Genomic DNA, 22,469 nt, shown 5'->3' on the forward strand with positions numbered 1-22,469 from the left:
TACTACTACTACTACTACTACTACTACTACTACTACTACTACTACTATTACTACTACTATCACTACTACTACAACTACTATTAGCACTACTACTAACAATAATAATAATTACGACGTGTATAAAATATTATGTACATACGTTGATCTTTCCAAAATGGCTTCAGTCTCTTTCAATCTGTAAAAATCGAATATAAAAATATTGGTAATATTTTGTTGTCTAACTGTAGCAAAAACTGACTTTTTTCTTTGTATGCATTAGGTAAAATGAGACAACGGTAGGTCAGCTGGAGGTAATGAGTGGATTGACACCGGATGCGTGATGTATTTTATATATTAGCCCATATGTTCGTGTATTGACTGTACCGCCAGGGACTTGGTTGGATGTGTAACTCACCCCCGCTACTCATATTTACTACTATAAACGTACTCGTTGAAGTATTTTTGGGAGTGATGTAAGTGTTTTTTATGTAGGTAGGAAAAAAGTTACAATTCACACACGGCCTAGTTTTATTTCAATACACCCCAAAATCGTTGTCAAACCGTAGGTGTATTTAATCGTCTCATCTGCAATACACTTAGTTGCAAATAAAATCGGCCAACTTTAATTAACCAAAACAATAATACTAATTATTATAAAAATAAATAAAATCTTAGACTGTTTAATTTTTATCTATAGTTCTTACAATGTGACTTCTATGATGATGGGTGATGATTAAAATTATAATCGACCGCATAAAAATATCACTATCACATTGTCGATTGCATACGTTTGCGTCAATACGTTGCACAAAAAATTTTTCTGTTGAAAAATATTACATACACGCTTAAAATGTGTACTTCAAATAGTTTTTTTTTTTTTTGAATAAAAAACTGTATTTTGATGCCAACGAGTTGTTCGACAATTTACCATTTGCGAAGGTAGAGCAAACAACTGACTATGGTTGTATAATATATATATAATTTTGTTAAAAAAAAATTTGAATTCAAAACTATGAATTTTATATGAGGTTTTTGTTTATATTTATATATATATATATATGATTTAATTGCTTAATCGCACATTATTATATTTTGAAGTTTTCAAATTATGAGGGAGTTATATACAATTTAAAAAGTACATCAAGTATGTATAACGAATATACAAGTATAAAGTTACATTCATGACGAATATACTACATCATTGTATAAAGATACGCTAAACGTCACTATATAGTACTCAGCTGGGTGACCATCCGGGTATTTAGGTGACGTGTCTAGTTCTCGTTTCTTCCATCACGAACCACGTATGCTTCAGTTATTATACTAGCATGCTATCAATTTATTAATAGTTTATCTTGATAGAAAAAAAAATTAGTGATCATTATCTATTTATTTGTATAAGTTAGTTCAAGAACAATCTTATATAGTGTATAAATTAAAAATTTATTAAAAAAAAAAAAAAAAAACGAAGTTTGTTTAGAAGCAAAATCTGATCAATTAAATATTAATTTTTGAACTAGAATATATTTTTTATGGATTGCTTGCTTAAAAGGTTATTTTTGAATTTTAAATAATTTATTTGATAAACTATATTACTTAATGTTTTTTTTTTTTTTATATTATTGATCTCAAGCCTGGCAACTAAGGCCATTAGCTGTGAGAAAGTACGATAGGTTTTTGAGTTATTTGTTTTTTTTTTTTTTTTTTAGGGTTTGTATGGATAGGTTAGAACACGTGTACGTATGTATGTGTATGCTATGGATTCGTCGCTAAGAAACTGGATGGTCACCCTTCCTAAAGCTAGCGACTCCGGCCGATCCTTGACCTCAGAACACGTTAGTGACTGAGGACAACTACCGCATCTAACCAGGCCACAAACTATTTAGTTCATTATTGTAGACTGTAGTGATATTATGTTAAATATACAAATTATAATTCAATCAAACTAAAAAAAATATGTATATTTATTTTATATTATTTTTCCTATGTTGATTTTAGTTAATAGACAATAGTGCTAAACATATATTATTTTAAACATTAACACATTTATTTTAAATACATTTTATTGGTAATTAATTTTATTTATGCATATTATTCAGTTTAAACTGTCATAAGAATATAATAATTTTGATTTTTGTTTGGTTAAAAAACTAATTTATATTTTAATAATTTATTATAATATATAATGATATAACAATTATTTTAGTACTGAAGAATATTGAAAGTTGATAAATATACATGTATATTTTCTGCTATAATCAATGATTAACGGAAAACATATTTATTCTGAGTAGGTAGATATCAAATACATTTCGAACATTTTAAGCGAATTTCAACATGTATTATATGGAGTAAAATTAATTCAAAGTGAATTGGTTTTGTTGTAATTATTGTTACATTAACCATCACAAATTTTAGTTCAAAAATAAATGTTTAAAAACTTAAAATTGATTTTGGTGGCATTCATTCTAAATCCGGTTCGAAATGCCTAGTCAAAATGAAAAATTTCAACTAGGTATGATAAATTCAACGAATATATATATACATATTATAATACAAATATTTATGATACTTTCCTCTGTGTTATATTTTTGCTATTATGTTATTAGGATAAAACACGTAATTATTTACAGTTTTTTTAAAGCAATTAACAACATTTTATATACTTAATTAATTATTGCATGAAGCAGCTGTTAAAACAATTCTTGATAATATGTGTAACGTAATATTTAAAATGGACAATAGAAATTATATTTTAATTTATATGAATTCAAGCATTTACAACTATTATTAAAAATAAGTTTAATAGAAAAAAGTTAAAAATGTAAATGTCTTACTCTATAAATATTTAAGTTCAAATGATTTTGTATAATAATATTTAAATATATCTACTGAATCATTTTGTAAATAAAACATTCTTTTTTTGACGAAAACTTTTTTTATTAATTCAATTTAACGTTATACACTAATTGCTATTTAGTTTTACTATAAAAATTGATCAAATATGTTAAAGTAATAATATTTTAGTTTCGTGCTAATAATTAAACATGTTTTTAATAGTTATACACTTATATGTAAATATATATGATAAATCGTCCAAAACATAAGTTTACTAAAATAAAATATTATATGAATAAAAAACATTTGATTTTTATTTACGTGAATTCACATATTTTTAAAAAGATATATATTCAAAAAATAATGTACTCATTATTTTTAATCATAGTTAGTTTGCATAATTATTAATATTAATATTACTTATTTCATTTATTTAACCTTTATTTTTAAATAACTATATAATTTAAATTATGAATATTATGTTAATATGTATAATTTATAAAATTATGAACAGTGCGTGTGAAAATATTTCAAAACTTACCAACCATAAACAGATAAATAAAATAACAGTAAAAGCTTGTTATGTTTTAATTAATAATAATAATAATACAAATTTTAATCCGAAAGAAAAAATAAACCACTTACGTTATATTCATATTTTTAAGACGCCAAGAATAATTCAGAGTTTTTTTTTTTAAACAATTAATTTTGGTCTTTTGATATGCAAGCATAATTTACGATATTATAAAAATGAGCAGTGTTTGGTATCTACTATCTTTTTATGTCAAAATGTTGAATTCAGGAATTCGAATAATTTAAAAAAAAATAAAATAAAATCAAAATCATTATTGTTCAACAACGATTTTTTTTATTATTATGAACTCAAAAAAATTGACTAAAAGTCAATAAAAATTCAACTTTTTATAAGTTAACTGCAAATTATAATCTTTTGTAACAAAGTATTTTTAAACAGTAATTTGTTTTGAGTTATTTTTTTTTTTTTTTTTTTTTTTAATCATAACATTTTATTATAAATGATTTTTAACTATGATTCAAAATTCACAAATAATAACTAATCAAACTTGATTTCCATTTCATACTATTAAATAAAAACAGATTTTTATTTTATTTTTATTTCGTAAATAATATGATAATAATAATGATTAAATAAAGGCCGTGTGTTAAAAAGCGTGGGTGGTGTAGTTCCGATTGCATATCTACAACAAATTGCGATTGATGCGTGATAATAATATAAAATATTATATTTTATTCAATAAAAACATCAACCAGGTGTGTGCTCGGTAAGCTTACTGCCAGAGGATTGCAGTTAATCCTTTTTTTATATTGCAAAATCGCCCGGCGGCACGTCAAACCTACAAAGCGTTAGCATAGGTATTGATCGGGTTTTGTTGCCGAACAATGCCATCTAGTTATATTATTAAGTTCAGTACTTAGTATTCTACTGTCCCGCCAGATAGTGCCCACCAGCTAAATAAATAAATTTCATAGATGGCACTACAGTATTATGATTCAATACATTTTACGCATTTTCAGAAGACCACAAGTGATAATTATTATAAACAATATTGTTATTCTGAGGTTAAACAAATACTATTATTTTTCATTGATTTGAAAAATACGAGTTAAACTATTTCTAATTTTATTAATCATAAAACAAATTTTTAATTTTAAAATAACATAATTTTTATCATTTTTTTTTCTGCAAATCACTCTAAGACTAGGTTATGTTGAGACAATTAAAAATTAAAAATTGAAAAATTAAACATATAGCAGTCTAGATTTAAATATAATATTTAGTTAATTTTATATTTAAAAATAAGAAACAAAACTTTTTTTTTTAAACATTTATAATTAACAGTAATTTAAAAAAAAAAAATTAATTTAAATTTCAAGCTAACTTATGAATTAATCTAAGCATGTAAAATTAAATATTACCAACATCAAAATAGGTACAATATGTAAGTATAATATTGTTATATATTGTTTTTCTTAATTTTATTTATTAAGTTGTTTTCAATTAATTTTTTACCAGGAATTTTTTTTTTTATTTGGTATTCAAGTAAAAATATACTTAATAGTTATAATACATTATTATAGATTGTATTTTCGTTATACCAATGATATAAATTTAAATTTTTCTACGTATTGTCCATGGTCGAGAATGTATCAAATATTGATTTTTTGTAATAGTTTTTATACTTAAGTGTATCAATTCGATTCAATAATTTTTTAAGATACAATAGTTCTGACTCCAAAAAATAAATTTTAAAACTTTTTTTCTAAAACTTAAGTTAATAATTTTTTATTCTTTATAATCAGAAAAAAAATCAGAATTTGTAACTTAAGTCTTGATCTTCAAATTTATGTTTTTGGGTGTTAGAATAATGTCGGCCTGACCCTGGAAGTCAAAATTTTGACTCCAAACTAAATTAGAAATAAAGTTTTTAATTTGCACGTATTTTGAAAAAAATATAATATAAAACGTGATTATTTTCTATTTTCTATTACCTACTATAATATTAGGCATATTAAATTTAAATACCTTTTATTTAATAAATAACGAACTTCTAATTAATTCAATCTACAAATTATTATTTTATTTATAAAAATATTAGAACTGAAGCACTTTGCGCTTAATAAAAAGTAAAAAAAAATAAAATTTATTATTTATGTTAAAAAACTAAATCTAAGAATGAGAAAATCTGATTTTGTAGTTCATTTAAAATAAATTAACTGCATGTACAAAATGGATATCAAAAGTAATAAAAAAATCATAAATACGACCATTGAAAAATAAAAAAATAATCATTCATTGTTCATTAAATATTTGTATAAGTAGTATAAAATAATTGGTAAAAATGTAATATATATATACATTTTAAAATATTGAAATATCTAATTTTTCATTCTTAATTGTATAAATAACATTAAGTCAACTAATTTTTAGAATTATAAAGATGTAAATAGTCCATCGTAATATATTTGGATAACTTTAAAAATAATAATAATAATGTTATTAATATTAATAAATACTATAATAAATAATCGGGAAAATATCCTAGTTTCTATAGGCTTATTAAAATGTCAAAAATAATGAAAAACATTTTTCTACTCAGGAGAGAATCAATAACCCAGTAAGGTCATGGCTCTTCGGTTGTTGTTTTACTATTTTCTATAAAAAAATATATATTTATATAAAATATTGAATTTTATACCCATACAATATTCTTTTATTCGAAAAATAAATTTTATTATTTGCAACAACTAAACAATTGGACTAGTGTACAGATTATGTAGCTAAAATCACCAGAATTATGGTTACCATATGTTATTAAATTTTTAAAAATAAAAATAATATACTATTTTAGTGTACAAAACATATAAATAGTTGTCTATATTATATAATTTCTAATTTTTACCTAGTTGATTATATGTTAGATAAAAATAAATTAAAACTACTTCATAACAAATAAAAATTTAAAATATGATATTAAATATTATTTATAAAATAATGTTTTTCTATTACTTGTATTTTATGAGTGAAAGTAACTGAAAAGTTATGTTTATTTATAGCATAAAAAACTAATGTAAAAATAAACGAATAATCTATCAAGAATGTAGGGTATTTATTGAAAATGATAATATTATATAATAATAACTAATGTAAATAATAAAAATTTTACCGTACGCAAAAAATAATAACTCAATATTTAACAATACGGTTGTTAATAAAATTGAAAAGATTAATTTCAAAATAAAGATATATTAGCAAAAATACTTATTACTACTAGAATTGTGTCAATGTCGGAAAAACTTTCAAAAGTATAATAATCAATAATATGCTTCCGAACTTTTGTTGTTTACTTTTAATGGTTAAAGTATTAAAAACATTATTTAAAACTAATAATAAACACCAAGCGTGATTTTTTTTTTTTGACGCATTAAAAGTTTTTAGTCGAAACCCGCAAAGAGAAAAATATTTTATTTTTGTTTCGTATCAAAATTTAATGTAACTATATTAAAAATAATTAATGTTTTTAAACGTTTCATTTAGTTGGTAATTATTAGTTGTTGTATTTGGAGCATGTTGAATTATAATTATTAACAATAATTCGGAGTAAAGTATAATGTACCTATATATCTTTAACAAATTGTGTTGTTGAAATAAGAATTGAAATTTGTTATGTAAAGAATTGTGTTATTGTCAGATTTTTTTGTGTAGATATTAATATAGACGTATATTCAATTTAAAGTTATAATATATAGTCATGGAAGTGTTAAGTAATTGTAGGTTCCAATACACTTGTAAATTGATAATTTATAATATTTAAAAGGTAATAAATAATTAATACTTTATTATTTTTTAATATAAGTAGAGTTTTTTTTTTTTTTTTAAGTAATTATTAATTATTTCAAAACATTTAAAACTATATAACTTCCATATTAACATAAGCAATACAATGTTTTAGTTCAATTTTTTTTTATTATTAGTTACGTATCTACATTGGAAATGTTGTATTAATATAAATATTAGAATATATGGTTAAATAGTAAGAATTATTAAGTTATCTAAATGTATGCCTGTTATATTAATTAAATATGGAGAATGTACATGTAAAATATTATACGATCAAAAAATATTTTTGTCTACGAAAAATTAGTATATTAAAATATAATGACAATACATCATATTGCTTTATTATATAACACCGTAATATCACTTGTAGTCCTCTAATATATTTTAGTTATATTAAATTAATATTTACCTTTCACTTGCAATAGATGAGTTCCTGGACATAGACTTTGGCGAAACTTCGAAATCTGAGTCAGACCTGTACAGGAATGATTCCCGACGTTGTGGCAAATTTTGAAGCACCAGACCAGCTGACGGGGATGTGCCTCCACCATCCAGCGGTGATCTACCAGGACTAGTTCCAGCTCCATTTTCCACATCGAAACTACAATCAAAAAATTTTAAATGTTACAAACAAGTAATCACAAGTATACTATTTATAATATATATTATGTACAATGATAAGATATACACAACATAAATTTGAATAGATTGTTCTCTATTTTTATAAAATAAAATATAATATAGGTAAGTCTCATTTTACCAATAATATAAGCTTTGTTATAACTGAAAAATAGTTTTGTTTATGTATAAGTTGAAACTAATATTTTATTATTATAAATACATCGACAAAAAATCAATTTGGAGAAACATTGTGTAAATACGCGCCCATCTATATTATCACTGTTTGGTAATTTTATGTTATTGCATTACAAACACGCAGTATATTAAACATAAACAAGTTTATTTTACATAAATATTTACTTTCTTTACCAAGTTAAAAAAAGAAAAAGAAACAAGTATAAAAGGCTTTTCATGGAGTGTGGCATATATGTCTACAATATACCAAACATTCTTTTAAATTTTATTCATTCATACACCTTTGCTGAAACATTTTTGAAAATCTATGTTATTTATACACACGCTATTATGCAGCAAATTCAGTTAAAATTCTAGATAAATGTACTTTAAAAACACCTTGGGTTTTTTAATAAATTTATTAGAAAACTTTTAAAGTTATGTTTGTTTTTTAAGAATACTATAGTCGAGTTCTGAGTTTTTTTTCTTATTTTAAGTTTTATTATATTTTAATACATATAATACTAATTAATAAAAAAAAAGTATACGCATAGGTAATTATAATTAAAATCAAGATATTTTCAAACTGACCAATAATGTTTTCATAGATAATATTTTAATTTCAAAAGAAGATTATACCTCATAATACAACTGCAAATAATAATGATACCAGCCTTAATAAAATTAAAAAAATATATTTATCAATATCTAATACATTTTTAGTTATTAAATATGACAATAAAAAAATAATAACATCAGTTATTGATTTTTAAATAACTTCAGATTAAGATACACTTTTATACTTTTTTATCATTAATTTTTTTTTTTAGCTTTAGTTGACATATCTAACGGAAAACTATTGATTCATTTTTGTCCATTGCTAAAGAACAGATTTTCCGAAAGAATAGAAAATAAATACATATTTATATGAAAAATAAAAAGAGCTTAAAGGCTAATAGAAATGGTGAATTTAAGAAAAGTTGATAAGAGATAATAAATTACAATTTAAGAATAAAGTACGTTTCACTAAATAATACACCAAATAATTTTTAAATACAATTCATTGATTAACTTATGCATTTATACAAATAACTAACGTATTTACAAATTACATATATACCCTTATTCTATATATTACTTTATTTAAATGGACTGAAAAATGCACGCAACGTATACATAATAATATACATAAGAGTTCTGAATCATTTAAATTATCTTTTAAATATTTATTTATTTTAACAGACCGAATGGCATCAAAAAGTATGTTAATGTAGAATAGTTATGATAAAAAAGGTAATGTAAACACGGAACATGGTAAAAGTGGTTTAATGATTTTGGAATTAAAAAAAAGAACGTACAGTTAGAGTGTAATCCAACATGAATTATTTGAGTGGACAAAATAGTCTTTGATGTTCCATAGTGTTTGTATGAATAAACTTTACACTCTATTTTGAGTCAACTTTTGGGTACATTGAAATATTTAAAAAAAAGAAAAAAATATTAAGGTACTACCTCCATGTTAAATATTTTTAGTAATACGCTCGTCATTCATAATAAATTCCTACTTAAAATATAATGTTTATACATTACTTGCGTCTATTGATAAAAATATGATGAATCTTTGAAATTTAAAATTTTAAGTTATATAATAGACGATATAGCCCCTAAAATTTTATTTTTTTTTCAAATTGCTTGTTTTTTTTTTTCTAGCACATACACTATTGTAAAATTATAATATATTAATACCAAAGCATAAATATATTTGGAGCATTCACTTGAATTAATTTATCGGATTTATTTTACAAAAAATTTGTCTTTGTACAAATATATATACATATATATATAAATACTCTGTAATAGTACAAGACACAATGCCATTTTACCATACATAACTTTTAAACTATCACTAAACATAAACAATTGCTTAGATCTAAAATGCATATATGTTATGTGTAACTCAAAATGCGAAAATGTGATTTAGTGTTCAATAAATGTCTTACATTATATTGTATAACTATCACATAATTGTAAATTAAACAGATTGGTATTTATGAAAAGTGGTGTCATACATATGAATAACTTACTCACCCAAAAATGTTTATTTTCAAGTTTCATCCAAACCAGTAATGTGTAATGTAATTATTAAAATAAATATATTTAGGAAATATACTAAATTAAATATTTATGAAAATAACAAAAATGAATTAAATAGTTAACAATGAACTATTAATAAAAATTTAAAATACTTAATTTTGTGTTCACTATACGGTATAGGTATAATCAACAAAATAAAAATAAATCACATTTTTACTTCCATACATACTTAAGTATATTATGTGTTTTGTAAACGCACAAAAAATACACAAGGGTATTAAAAAAAATTCGTTCTAGGATTTTTTCTTTAATTCAATTAAGTTATACCTTCATTTCTATTATTTAGGGCAAAAAATACACAATACCAAGCTTTATTAAAGGTTAGAGCAAATTATATAACAAAAAAAAAAGCACAACAAAAGTCATACTATTTTAGACGTAAAAACAAGGTCATAATTATTTTTTTTTCTATTATACATAAATATATTTTTCTCATATTAATAAATAATAATATATTACATTGGATAGTGTTTATGTAACTTTGGATTTAACAATATTAGTTTTATAATTTAAAATACATTAGTAAAAATATTTTAAAATTTTGAACTGCAATTTAAATATATTTTCGAATATTTTAAAAATTACTTATACATATTTTTTACTAATATGTGTTTTATATATTATGTAAAAATATCTGAATATGATAAATATATTTTTATATTATTACACTGTTTTTTTTTTTTTTTGCTTAATACTATTTTTTATGGATGATTTCTATAAAATATCTTGCCAACTATTTTTTGAAGTTTATTAATTTTGAAGAAATACAAATATTTACTAAAATACAAGCGGAATCAATAAATACAAATATAATTAAATGTTTTAATATAATAACTGCAGTTAATTGGTAGTAATTATATTAATATTTGACGATATATGTTATTGTTTAGTTAAGCCTGTTATATTATTTCATATTTGTTATTGTATTGCAAATTGCTATAAGCCTATTACTTAAAAACAAGAATACAACGGTCAATAATTCATATCTTGGACCTTTGATGAACCTAAAAAAAAATCATACTTAGCTAAATATGTTATGTATAGACAATGTGATAGCCAACTGTTTGAGAATAGTTATTAAATTTTATATTTCAACTGAATACATGTCATATTAACATCAAATTTAGTCCAGAAAATGTGAAAGAGAAAAATGAAAAGAAAAAAGCTTTTAAAAGCTGTTATAATGAGAGTAGAACTCTCTTAATGGACTTGAAATGGCTGTAGAAGAGAAGAAAAAATGACAAATATTTTACGAGCCCCCCCTTTTTTTTTACCACATCTTTGTCCGAAATTCCCCCAACGACAAAAAGGTTCAATTTTTTCCATTATTTTACCATAAAAGTAACTTTTCATTATTTCCTCCGGAAATAAGAGAAGATGTGTCTGTTCAAAAGAAATGGACAAAACATTTAGGTACTAGTGTTTTTTTTATTTATTAATTAATTTTTTTCGTGTAAGAATAATTTAGCTTCATTATATTTCACTGGGGAGCGTCCTTAGCTAATGTAAACATTTAATTTAGTTACATTTACTAATCAAATATTACACTTATAAATTGTATACTTATGGTATAGTATTACTGAATTGAGTATTGTTAGTTTTTTGTAGTAAAATTTAAAAGTATTATACACATGAAAAACTTTAATATCACTGTTAATAAAATAAAATGATTTGATAGATTCATATTGTTTGATAATTATAAACTCAATCATTTCCTAAAATATGCAATATATTTAAATAAATGATTTATATGGGAAATAAATTAAATTATGAATAAAAAAATAAAATATCACTGTGCTGTTGATATATTATGTGACTGGTGTACATCATGATTAAGAGATTAAAAAAGATTAATTTTTGTTAAAATTTGAAATTAAAACGTTCATAGACAATTGATGTAGATAATGTTTTTAAAAAATAACGTATGGAGTACTTATTGTGTTATATTATCAATTTTTTATTTTTATTTTTTTTTGCTCACTTACAATAATTAAATTATTCAAAATTCAAATAAAAACTGAAAATCGTAGACAATAATAAAAATATGTACACAATTCAAAAAGAGCAAAAATATTATTTAATAATATATAGAAAATTATAATATAAATATTTGTTGAAATGTTAAGTTCTTAGGATTATTCATTTTCGAATCATAGCAAAAATACAAAATGATATTTGCCTAATATTGGCTTTGCATAGTAAACATTCCATTTTTTATGAAATTTAGTTTTTTGTTTCTGGTGATTTTAAAAAGTAAAATGTATTAAACATAAAATATAATTTATACTTAATTGCAATACTAATACATTAATTTCTTCATTCAAAATCAAAAAATTAGTATTTAACAATATTTTATTCAAAGAAAATGAGTTATTGTTTTTAGATATAATATTATTAACATATATATTAATTTTAAATATATTTCTTAAGATAAAATCAATTAATGCAATTTTAATTTATATTATGTAAAAAAAAAAGACATAATAAATATTTGTTTTTATTAATTCTTACAAATTTTATTCAAGATTTAAGCATCAACTGTTTTTACTTTAAAAATATAATGATAACATAAGGTTGTATATTACATTATATTTGTATATTATGTTATCTTGTTATAACAAATTTAACTATTATTATGTTAAGAAATTACTTTAGAAAAAGTAAATGATATTATATATGTTAGAAAACATTATATCTTTATAATATATTATAATAAGTATTGAATTAAGTTATGCATATTAACTGTCCCATATTTTTTAATATTAAAATAAGGTTTTTTTTTTTTTAAATTGTTATGATTTCATTTATAGTACTATTGTATATTAAATGGAATATCAATAATTAAATTTTGAATAAAATTATAATAAATATGTAAACTTTGGGTAATTTAACTTTATCTAAAACAAAATCACTTCATTTTTATTTTTTCAAATGGATTATTACATATTTTTATTTATAGTATACTCGTATTGTACATAATGTTATTATGATTGTTTTAAATTATCATTGTTTTCTTGTTTTACCTAAATAAAGATTTAATAATAATAATAATAATAATACTTTTTTTCTTAATCGTATTGTTTAATACTATATTATATATAAATACTATTAAAATTTATTTTTATATATATATTTACTTAAGTATTCATTTTATGCATTTTTAAGCTATATTTATTGTTCTCAGTCTTCATTTATGATGCTTTTACGCTAAACTCTAAAGAAAGTTTAAGCTGGAAAATACTAAGATTAAAAAGACTTATGAGTTTCTATTTAAATTCTTAAAGTTTGTTGTACCATTTAATTATTTTCAGATAATTAAATTTAATAATATTCTGTGAAATATAATAAAAATTAAAACTCATCAGTGTGATTATACGTATAAAACTCTATTATAGAAAACACGGTAGTTTTAAATATTTTTTTGTATGTACTGTGAATGTGTATTATATATTAGTACATAACTGAAAATTACATAATTCTATTAAAATTGTAGTTAAAAAAATTTTTATTACAAAATTTAAAAAAATATTTATTTTTATTTCCAACACAAAACATTGTTTATCTTATTATATTAATAAATATGTTACTTTCGCCTAGGACAATAATTGTTTTCGCTTATCAAATGACAAAATTTTTCGTTAATTCATAAAATGACTTATTTTTATTAATCTTTATGAGAAATTCAGTGTTTTATAGTATAAATTAGGGTTTACACATTTAATTACTTTGGTTCACTGCTAGTTAGAAATTTAGTATTTATATTTTATTAAGCACATTAATCAGTACACAGTGTAAAATATTATAGAGAATTATAAATTTAAATAAATACGTATAGTAGGTATTTTGTATATAGGATTTGATATTATTTAAATTTAAATATCACATCATTGTTTCATAAATTTGTAAATTGTGTTTTTTTTTTCAATAGATATGTCAGTTATAAATTATAGTAGTTATAGTATTAAATAGATTATAATTTTTGAATTGATTTATATAAAGGAATACAAGTGTTAACTTTACAAGCTCTTTAGTATTTAATGATACATTATCTTTCTATGCGTACTAAAATTGAAATAACATAGGCAGGCATATTATTAGCTATTGAATGACGTAGTTACGTATTAAAAAAGATATTTTTAGTAAAAAAATTGATATTTTTGTTTTATATAAGCAGTAGTTATATCGATATAGAATAAGGTTTGTTTTATGAACTATATAGACTATTATAAAATGAATGTATTTTAAACAAAAATAATGTCTATACAATATTTAATAATTATTTAATATCTGATATTTTGTTATAGAAAAAGAACTTATGATTTATCACTTCTCACTTATCACTAAATATCATAACATTAAATATTTATAATGAGAATAAATATAGACTTGGTCCGTTAATATGAGAATAAGTAAAAATGAGAAAATTTAGATATTGATCGAGATCTTAAATTATTTTATTTTATATTGATATTTAGCTAGATACAGTTAGTGTATACAGTATTTGGTATAATTAATAGAATAGATACAATTCTGATTGTATAAATCGCCATATAATATGATTATACCATGATATTTTATTATAAATAATATGTTAAATATATTAACATCAGATAGTCAATACTGTTAACAATAAACGAAATAATAAATAAGTAGGTATGATTAATATCTAAATTCTAAATAATTAATTAGTGGTAGAAATATAAACTATATTAATGCATATACTATCAATTTAATACAAGCTATAATATTTGACAATTAACACTTAAAAAAAAAAAAATTGGAATTGAAATTACATAAAAAACCCTATTTTAATTAAGCTATTTGTATGATATATTTCTATGAATCAATGTTGTATTTATATATGTTGGAATCATAAAAATATAACATATTTAATCATGTTTTACTGGAAAATATGTATTTACTACAAACAAAAAATAGTGTATGTCAATTAAAAAAAAAGAAATACGTTTATAAATTTCACGTGAATTAACATATTTCATAAAACTAAAAAAGTATTACAGTTTACAAAATGTGAAGTAATAAAACAGTAATAATAATGCATGGTTATTATTATATTTTTGAACAATTAATTCATAGAAACTCGATTATAATTATGGTAATTTAAATATAAACTCTGAACAATTAAATTAAATGCGTAAAATGGTATATATATATATATATATATTATACTAATCACTTAAGCAAAAGTAGCGATTTAAAATAAAAAAAAATATTTACTCAAATTATAGTTTTTATACGAGAATTAACAACAGGTTTTTTGTAAAATTTTACATATTTCATCTAGACTCCAAAAATCATTTAAATATTGTTGTTAAAATATTTACTTACTCCATTTCAAACGAACATAGTTTTCAAAAACTTCGGTATAGTTATGATTGATAGAAATGCTTTGTCGACAGATTTTGCTTATTATTTCTAATAAAAATGTATATCACACAATGTGCAATGTTTACATTTAGTAATGAAAATGAAAATTTGGTTTTTGATCAAACGAGACTCATTCGTTTTATACAAAGGTGGGCAAGTTAATAAAAATATTTAACTCAAGCTTAGTTAATTAAAAGAGCACAAGATTGATAAATTAAAAGTTAACCGTTTACAGATTATAAATTTAACTCGATAAGTTAACATTTAATATAGCAAAAAATACTAACTGAACTCAGTTTGTATATGCTAGTATGTAAATCATATAAAGAATGATTACCTATGTCTTTTTAATTTACTAAATTATAAAAAACAGTTTTATTTTATTTTTATTATAATGCACACTGTACAGTATAAATACCATTTTATGTTACATGATATATTATTTATTAATTTAAATTATACACATCTCAAGTCAATAATTTAACAAAATATTATTTTTTTTTTTTGAATATAGCGATTGAAGGTCATAAAACATTAAAACAATACAATTTATAATTCATAATTTTATTAAAAAAATCAACTGCAATAAGCTAAGTTATGTTAACTGTCAATTAAATTCCTTAAGTTTATAATTTGATTGGAAAATAAACTAACTAGTTAAGTTAAAAAGTTTAAAAAAAATTACCTTTCTGACTTAGCTTTGACTTTTTTAACTAGTTAATGCCCACCTTTAGTTTTATACATCATCATTCTAAACTTAAGGTCAGACCTAAAGTATTATGTAATATTCACTATAATGAAAGACAAACACAAAATTATCATAAAATAATAAATTAATGAAAAATGTTCCAATCATCCAAAACTTTGGTCTGGTCAATACAAATAATTTTAAAAATGCAATTTCATCAAAATGTACGATACAGTCCAAAATACACTTAAAATAATATTGCGTAAATTTAATAATTATTATTTTCGTTAAGTTAATTGAAAAAATGTATATATAGTTGATCATACAATATTTTAAGCGTATGGTCACGTAAGATATAAATTGCATTTGTTATAAAGTATTAGGTAAGCACATTATTTAGTAGTAGCTGGAAAAATTTAAGTTTCGTGCAAAATTCTAATTTTATTTTTATTTGCTTTATTACTTTTTATCCTCATAGCTTATGTCGGTTTTTGATTTTTAAATCACAATATTAATTTTTAAGTATTTAGTCTAGAGCAGAATACTTTTCTAAAAACAGATACAGTACATCTAATCTTTAATACTTATTTATAATTTTTACTTAACCTACCCAACTCATACATACTTGTCAGTTGTCGGTTATTACTCAAAAAGCTATATTTATGTGTGTATGTGTGCATGTATTTAGTCCACACTAATTAAAAATGAATAGTGATCGGAATTTCACCTTTCATAAAAGGGGTACGTTTTCAACGTGTAAATTTAAGGTATTTTGGCCCAGCTCCCCTATAGCCACCCTCGTACCAATACTTATATATATAATATATGCACTCTACATAAGCTATAATAATAACAGCCATTAAAGCTGTGTGCCAACGAGATCGAAATTCGATAACTTAGAGGGTTAATTCGATGCAGCACGCCGGTCATTAATAACCTAACGCCCAAAGGAAAACTTGGACGTATATATGCATATAGTTTGTTTTGAAACCTTACGAATCAACATTCAGTTGAACAACAAATCCCGCTCGGTAGATTGTTGAATATTTAAATAACATACAGTACTTATTCCGTTTTAACCACGGACAAATGGTGGAAAAGATGAACGCATATTATGTATAATACATTTTCTAAAATAAATTATTTCAATTCTAGCACGTGCCATGTCAGTGTATACTGTGAAATGTTGATGTAATAACTTGGAATATTATTATTCAAAATTAATTAATTTTTTAGAATCACTTTTTTCCTGATTGATCGTGATTCAAATTATGTACAAAAGATGATATGTGGAAGCGTACAGTCTGTGCATTGTTATTAGTTTTTCAATTTTCCATTTGGATTTTGAGTAGAATTCGGTTATTTTACATTTTGGCCAATTATGTATAGTGTTGTTTTTAAAAGTAAATATAGAATCTATCAATACATGTGTATACACACACAATTAATATAATATATAATATTACACATAATATACATGTTTATCTGATATTGATTATTCAAGAAGTCGAACAAACTTTGGTAGGTACCTATAGCTTTTTGTAATTTTTTTAAATGGTTCAGTTCATAAGCCTTGTTACCGTTTTCTAATGAGGTAACAGTAATTTGTTCTGACGGTGTAAGAAAGCAGCTGGTTTAATTGACGTTTTTGGATGTTAAAAATAAACATCAGGTATTAAAACATTTCCGAGTAAATCCATATTACTGCTGTAGTCAAAAGAGAGACACTGTGTTAAAATATACTCGTTCACGTTTTAAATGTTAACCAACAGTGTACATATAAAATAACATATTAAATTAGTACTGTATGCATTATAGTTTAAAATTTGAACTTTTTGAAGTATGTTTAAACTCAACGTGTACATTCCGTGATAAATAATTTATTTCAAATTCACCAATAATATCAATGAGGTATTATTTATATTTTTTTTCTCCAAAGAAAAAAAAAAATAAACGTTTTGTAAATTAAAAATATAATAATTATCCATAGAGGCAAATTATTACTTTTTATAGACTTACAAATTATAATAATACATTCGAATTTTGAACGAGCCCATATTTTATTATAAACATTTTCCTAATTTATCGTAATGATACTGTTATTAATGCAAAAATAAAATGTATTTTAATCATATTTAACGTCGTAATAATACATATTCTATAATAAATATGTTATAAATATAAATCAATGGAACATTTTTAAACGATATATTTAATATCGTTTGGAAGTAGTCAATGACAAGTCGTCATAAAAATAAAAGAAATAAAATAGGTTATTTCACGCGAAACATTATTAAGATAATCGCATTATAAATCCAGAACTTGCTTAATATTCAATATAAAAATATTATATTGATTTATAAAAAGAAAAAAAAGAAAAAAAGAAACCATTGGGAGATTTGATTTTTATAATAATTTAATGCACGTGATGCCAAAAGATTATATTATAATAATCATAATACATGTCGTTGTTGTACACACTGTTAGCGCGCCGTCATCGCTGTATTGAAATTTACTCGAACTGTGGGACCGGATATTATAATGATACACCATGAATTCCCGATGTTAACACTTCGTTATACATACACACACACATGCGTATACGATATACATTATAATATAGGATGGAAATATTGCGCGCTCGAGGTAGTCGGAGTGGTAGATATGGCGGGTTGCCATGATGGTGATGGCGATGGAGGTAGTGACAAGGAGAAGAAAACGGTTCTAGGAATTTCGCTCCGATATAAATTACGTTTCCGGTTGATAGGTACGTCAATATCCGGGCAGATGTCGAATGATTTGGTGAAATGGTGGACGACCTGAGTATAATTAATCCACGAATTAATTTCAACGTTTACGAGGAGATCTGAGACCGCGGACGAGAATCGTGGCTTAGAATATATACGGCCGACAACCGTATTATGATTTAGGTAGGTTATACGCTGGTCTATTCACCTCTGTTCGACATATATTATATTGTGGATTGAGCAGGATTCGCGAAGTGGAAGCGTATACTTGTATTATATAAGCACACGCACGACTCACCACCCGGATGGATCGTATATGTGTGTGTATGTATAGAAAGTCGGTCCGAAGGGTCAAAGAACCGCCAGCCTGGGTCGACATACGCCCGTTGACTGCAGATTGAATTTTCCGATCAATTTGCTAAAAGCGAATTCATATTGTGAGTATATTATTATTATTATTATTATTTTATTGACGCGATAGTACTATATGGTTTCTTTGGCCAATATTATTTTTATGTGTGCTTGCTACGCATAGTTTTAAATAAAACTGCTGATATTTAAATATAGTTGAACGTCGCGCAATTCACACAATTGCGTTGTTATTATTAAAGTACAATATAATAACAAAGTAGAAATCAGTTATAATTACTTTGAATGAACCAAGAACGTTCTCCTTTATATACAGTAAAATGTAATGCATATTCGTTTTATAAACATCAAAATAAATTATTTTGATTGGAGGTTATAATATGTGAAATTATATGTTACTTTTCATAATGAATATTAAGTGATAAATAATAATAATTAAACAAAAATCAATTGCGTTGCTTTAATTTGTATAACCAACGTGACAAAATCATACCTATCGGGTTATCGATAAATTATATACGTTAAACGGAATCACAAAACAATAATTAATTATATTATTATACTATGATAATACAATTTTTAAATCAGTTTTGTCGTTTCATTAGTAATTGCTATAACCATATTTTAATTAACATTTAAATAGTAAAAAAATATTTAGGACTGGCATGTTATTTGTTATCTGTTACAACTTAATGGACGTTGTCGTTATAATGGATTTTTCTTGTATATTATAAAATATTATGTGAGACTGCTGCGAGTACGTTGTGTTGAAACTATTGATTTTTTGGACAGGGTGATTTATACAATATGACCATAAGCAAATATGTTTTATTAACCAATTATCCTGAGTTAATCTAGTTTGATATCTTAAAAACTATCTCATTTACATAAATTTGACTTAAATACATCATAGTGTACATTTTTATCTAAAAATTAAATTAGCTCATAGTAAAATTTAATTTAATTACGAACACTTTCACAATCGTTTAACCTTTAACAATAATCATCTATATCAACACGCAATCAGTCCTTCTGTTCTAAATAATCCATCGTTAAATTTTGACCCTCCTTATTTTTAAGAACTAAAAAATAGTGTTAAAAACAGTCAACCATTGGTGTAATTTATGGATAATTGCTTGCATCAAAGCCTTCTGTAAATATTTATTTATTTTTATTATAATGTGCAAACAAAAATGTACGTATAACATTCTTTACCAAATACCTTTATTATGCCCCATGGGTATAAATTATGTACCTACTGCAAAAAAAAAAAAAAAATAGATCGAAATATTTAAATAACTCATCTTTTTAAGAGTTTATAGTGTACAAGATATACTCTCATTTGGAAAAAACATGTTTTCATTGCTACAGGAATGTTCACATTACAAAAATCCAAGTATTTTTAAATTTGGTGTGGTGTTCAAGTATATTATGCTTAAAAATTCTAAAAATCAAAAATATAATACACACTTAATTATAAGATAACATTTATATTAAATCACTCGGAATATAATATAATTTATTTAATTACTACATGAATGAAAATACTGAATATTCAATATAACCGTTTTAACATTCAGTTATTTAATGTTATATGTTAAGTTATTTATTCAACGAATCCGTTTTGAGAACAATATACATTATGTTTATATAATATATTATATCATAGTAGATACGAAACCTCAAAACATTTTGTGATGCCATACCTTAACTATTTTCAATTAAATAGATCTTTAACAAGAAGTCAATATAATACATTTGGATTTAGGTGCATATATTATTAATTTGATGAATGACTTAATGCATTTGGAAAACCCAAACTACAATAGTACAGGAATGAACGATGCGTATTCTATAGACATGCGATAAAACGTATACGGTATCTATTAACTAGTGTAATTACCAATTAGTAATGTAGTTAACATTTAAAGCAAATTATAATATCAATAATAATATTTTCTAAATTAAAAGAAAGTAATGTTAGTATTTTTATATGTGTAAACAATACATAGTCAAGTTTATCACAATCGTAGTTCTAAAATGTGATATAGAATTATTATATAATATACTCGAAAATATCAACCTTAAAACTAATTTTTAAATTTTGCATTTTAAAAAGTGGCTAATATTATATGAGCTCACGAAAACGAATATTTATATTTATTCGTTTGTGTATAGTTTCTATTAATTACAAACAATTGAATAGTTATTATAAAATAATTTATTTTTAGACCTTATTTTATATTTGGTCAAAAATATGCTAATAATTTTGTTTAAAACTTGTGAATTTTATGAAGATAAATACACAGGACTTTAATTCATCACAAGCGACGCCATGTTAGATCAGCTTTTATAAAATATAGAAAAAATAAATTTCATAAACACGTGTTTATAATAATATAAGCATAACGTAAAGAAACAAAAATGTAATGGACCTTTATGTGGTTTTTCGACATTATTATTGTGTATATATACATTAAATATTCAAGTTTGTTTTTGTTACATTAGAAAACATCTACAAAGTTTTGATAAACGAGTTGAAAAATTGTTTGAAAAATACCTTGAGACATAAAATATAAATAAAAAAAAAAAAAATAGTTCTACATAAACTGTATGCCGGTATAAACGTTAGTGTCTATTATAATTTTTTTAATGTAAAAATGTGTAACCACTTGATCATATAGTAATTTAGTATGTTTGGTTAAAATTTGCTGATAACCTTCAAATATAGGTCATATTATACTTATGAATAAGAACTAAGTAACAGAAAATCTTGGAAATTAGTATTAATAATTAAAAAGTTTAATTTATAATATAATAATTAAGTGTATATCATGTGTATGCATTTGGTATCAAAATATTATATAAATGTGCAAATGTACAATAGAAAAATTCTATGCAATATTTTTTTTTGTAAATAAAACCCAATATATTATACCAAATATTTTCATATTAAATTTTTTTAGTTACGATATCATGTTAAATCATACATTTTTTTTAAATTCATTTAAAAAAAAAAATACATTTATGAATAATAATAAAATTTCGAGTTTAAAATATTTAAAGAATGTTTAGCTGATCGGTACTCTCAAAATATATGTACTATTTTATAGAGAAAAACAATTTTGGATAT

The 22,469-nt window shown here is 22.8% G+C and overlaps 1 protein-coding gene across 1 annotated transcript in view; it reads right to left on the reverse strand.

Annotated features, from left to right (window-relative positions):
* Positions 1 to 22,469, reverse strand: part of LOC112600896 (cAMP-specific 3',5'-cyclic phosphodiesterase-like) — a gene marked incomplete at its 3' end in the record, with an annotated part of 264,327 nt that overhangs the window by 7,939 nt on the left and 233,919 nt on the right. Inside the window, exons 3-4 of the mRNA XM_025348224.1 lie at positions 7,605 to 7,796; positions 140 to 175 (exon numbers count right to left, since the gene is read on the reverse strand). Of these exons, the coding sequence (XP_025204009.1) occupies positions 140 to 175; positions 7,605 to 7,796 (228 nt within the window). The remainder of the gene's footprint in view (positions 1 to 139; positions 176 to 7,604; positions 7,797 to 22,469) is intronic.

The sequence above is a fragment of the Melanaphis sacchari genome, unplaced genomic scaffold (genome assembly GCF_002803265.2).
Source record: "Melanaphis sacchari strain LSU unplaced genomic scaffold, SCAv2.0 Contig73_pilon_pilon, whole genome shotgun sequence".
In the NCBI taxonomy this organism is placed as follows: domain Eukaryota; kingdom Metazoa; phylum Arthropoda; class Insecta; order Hemiptera; family Aphididae; genus Melanaphis; species Melanaphis sacchari.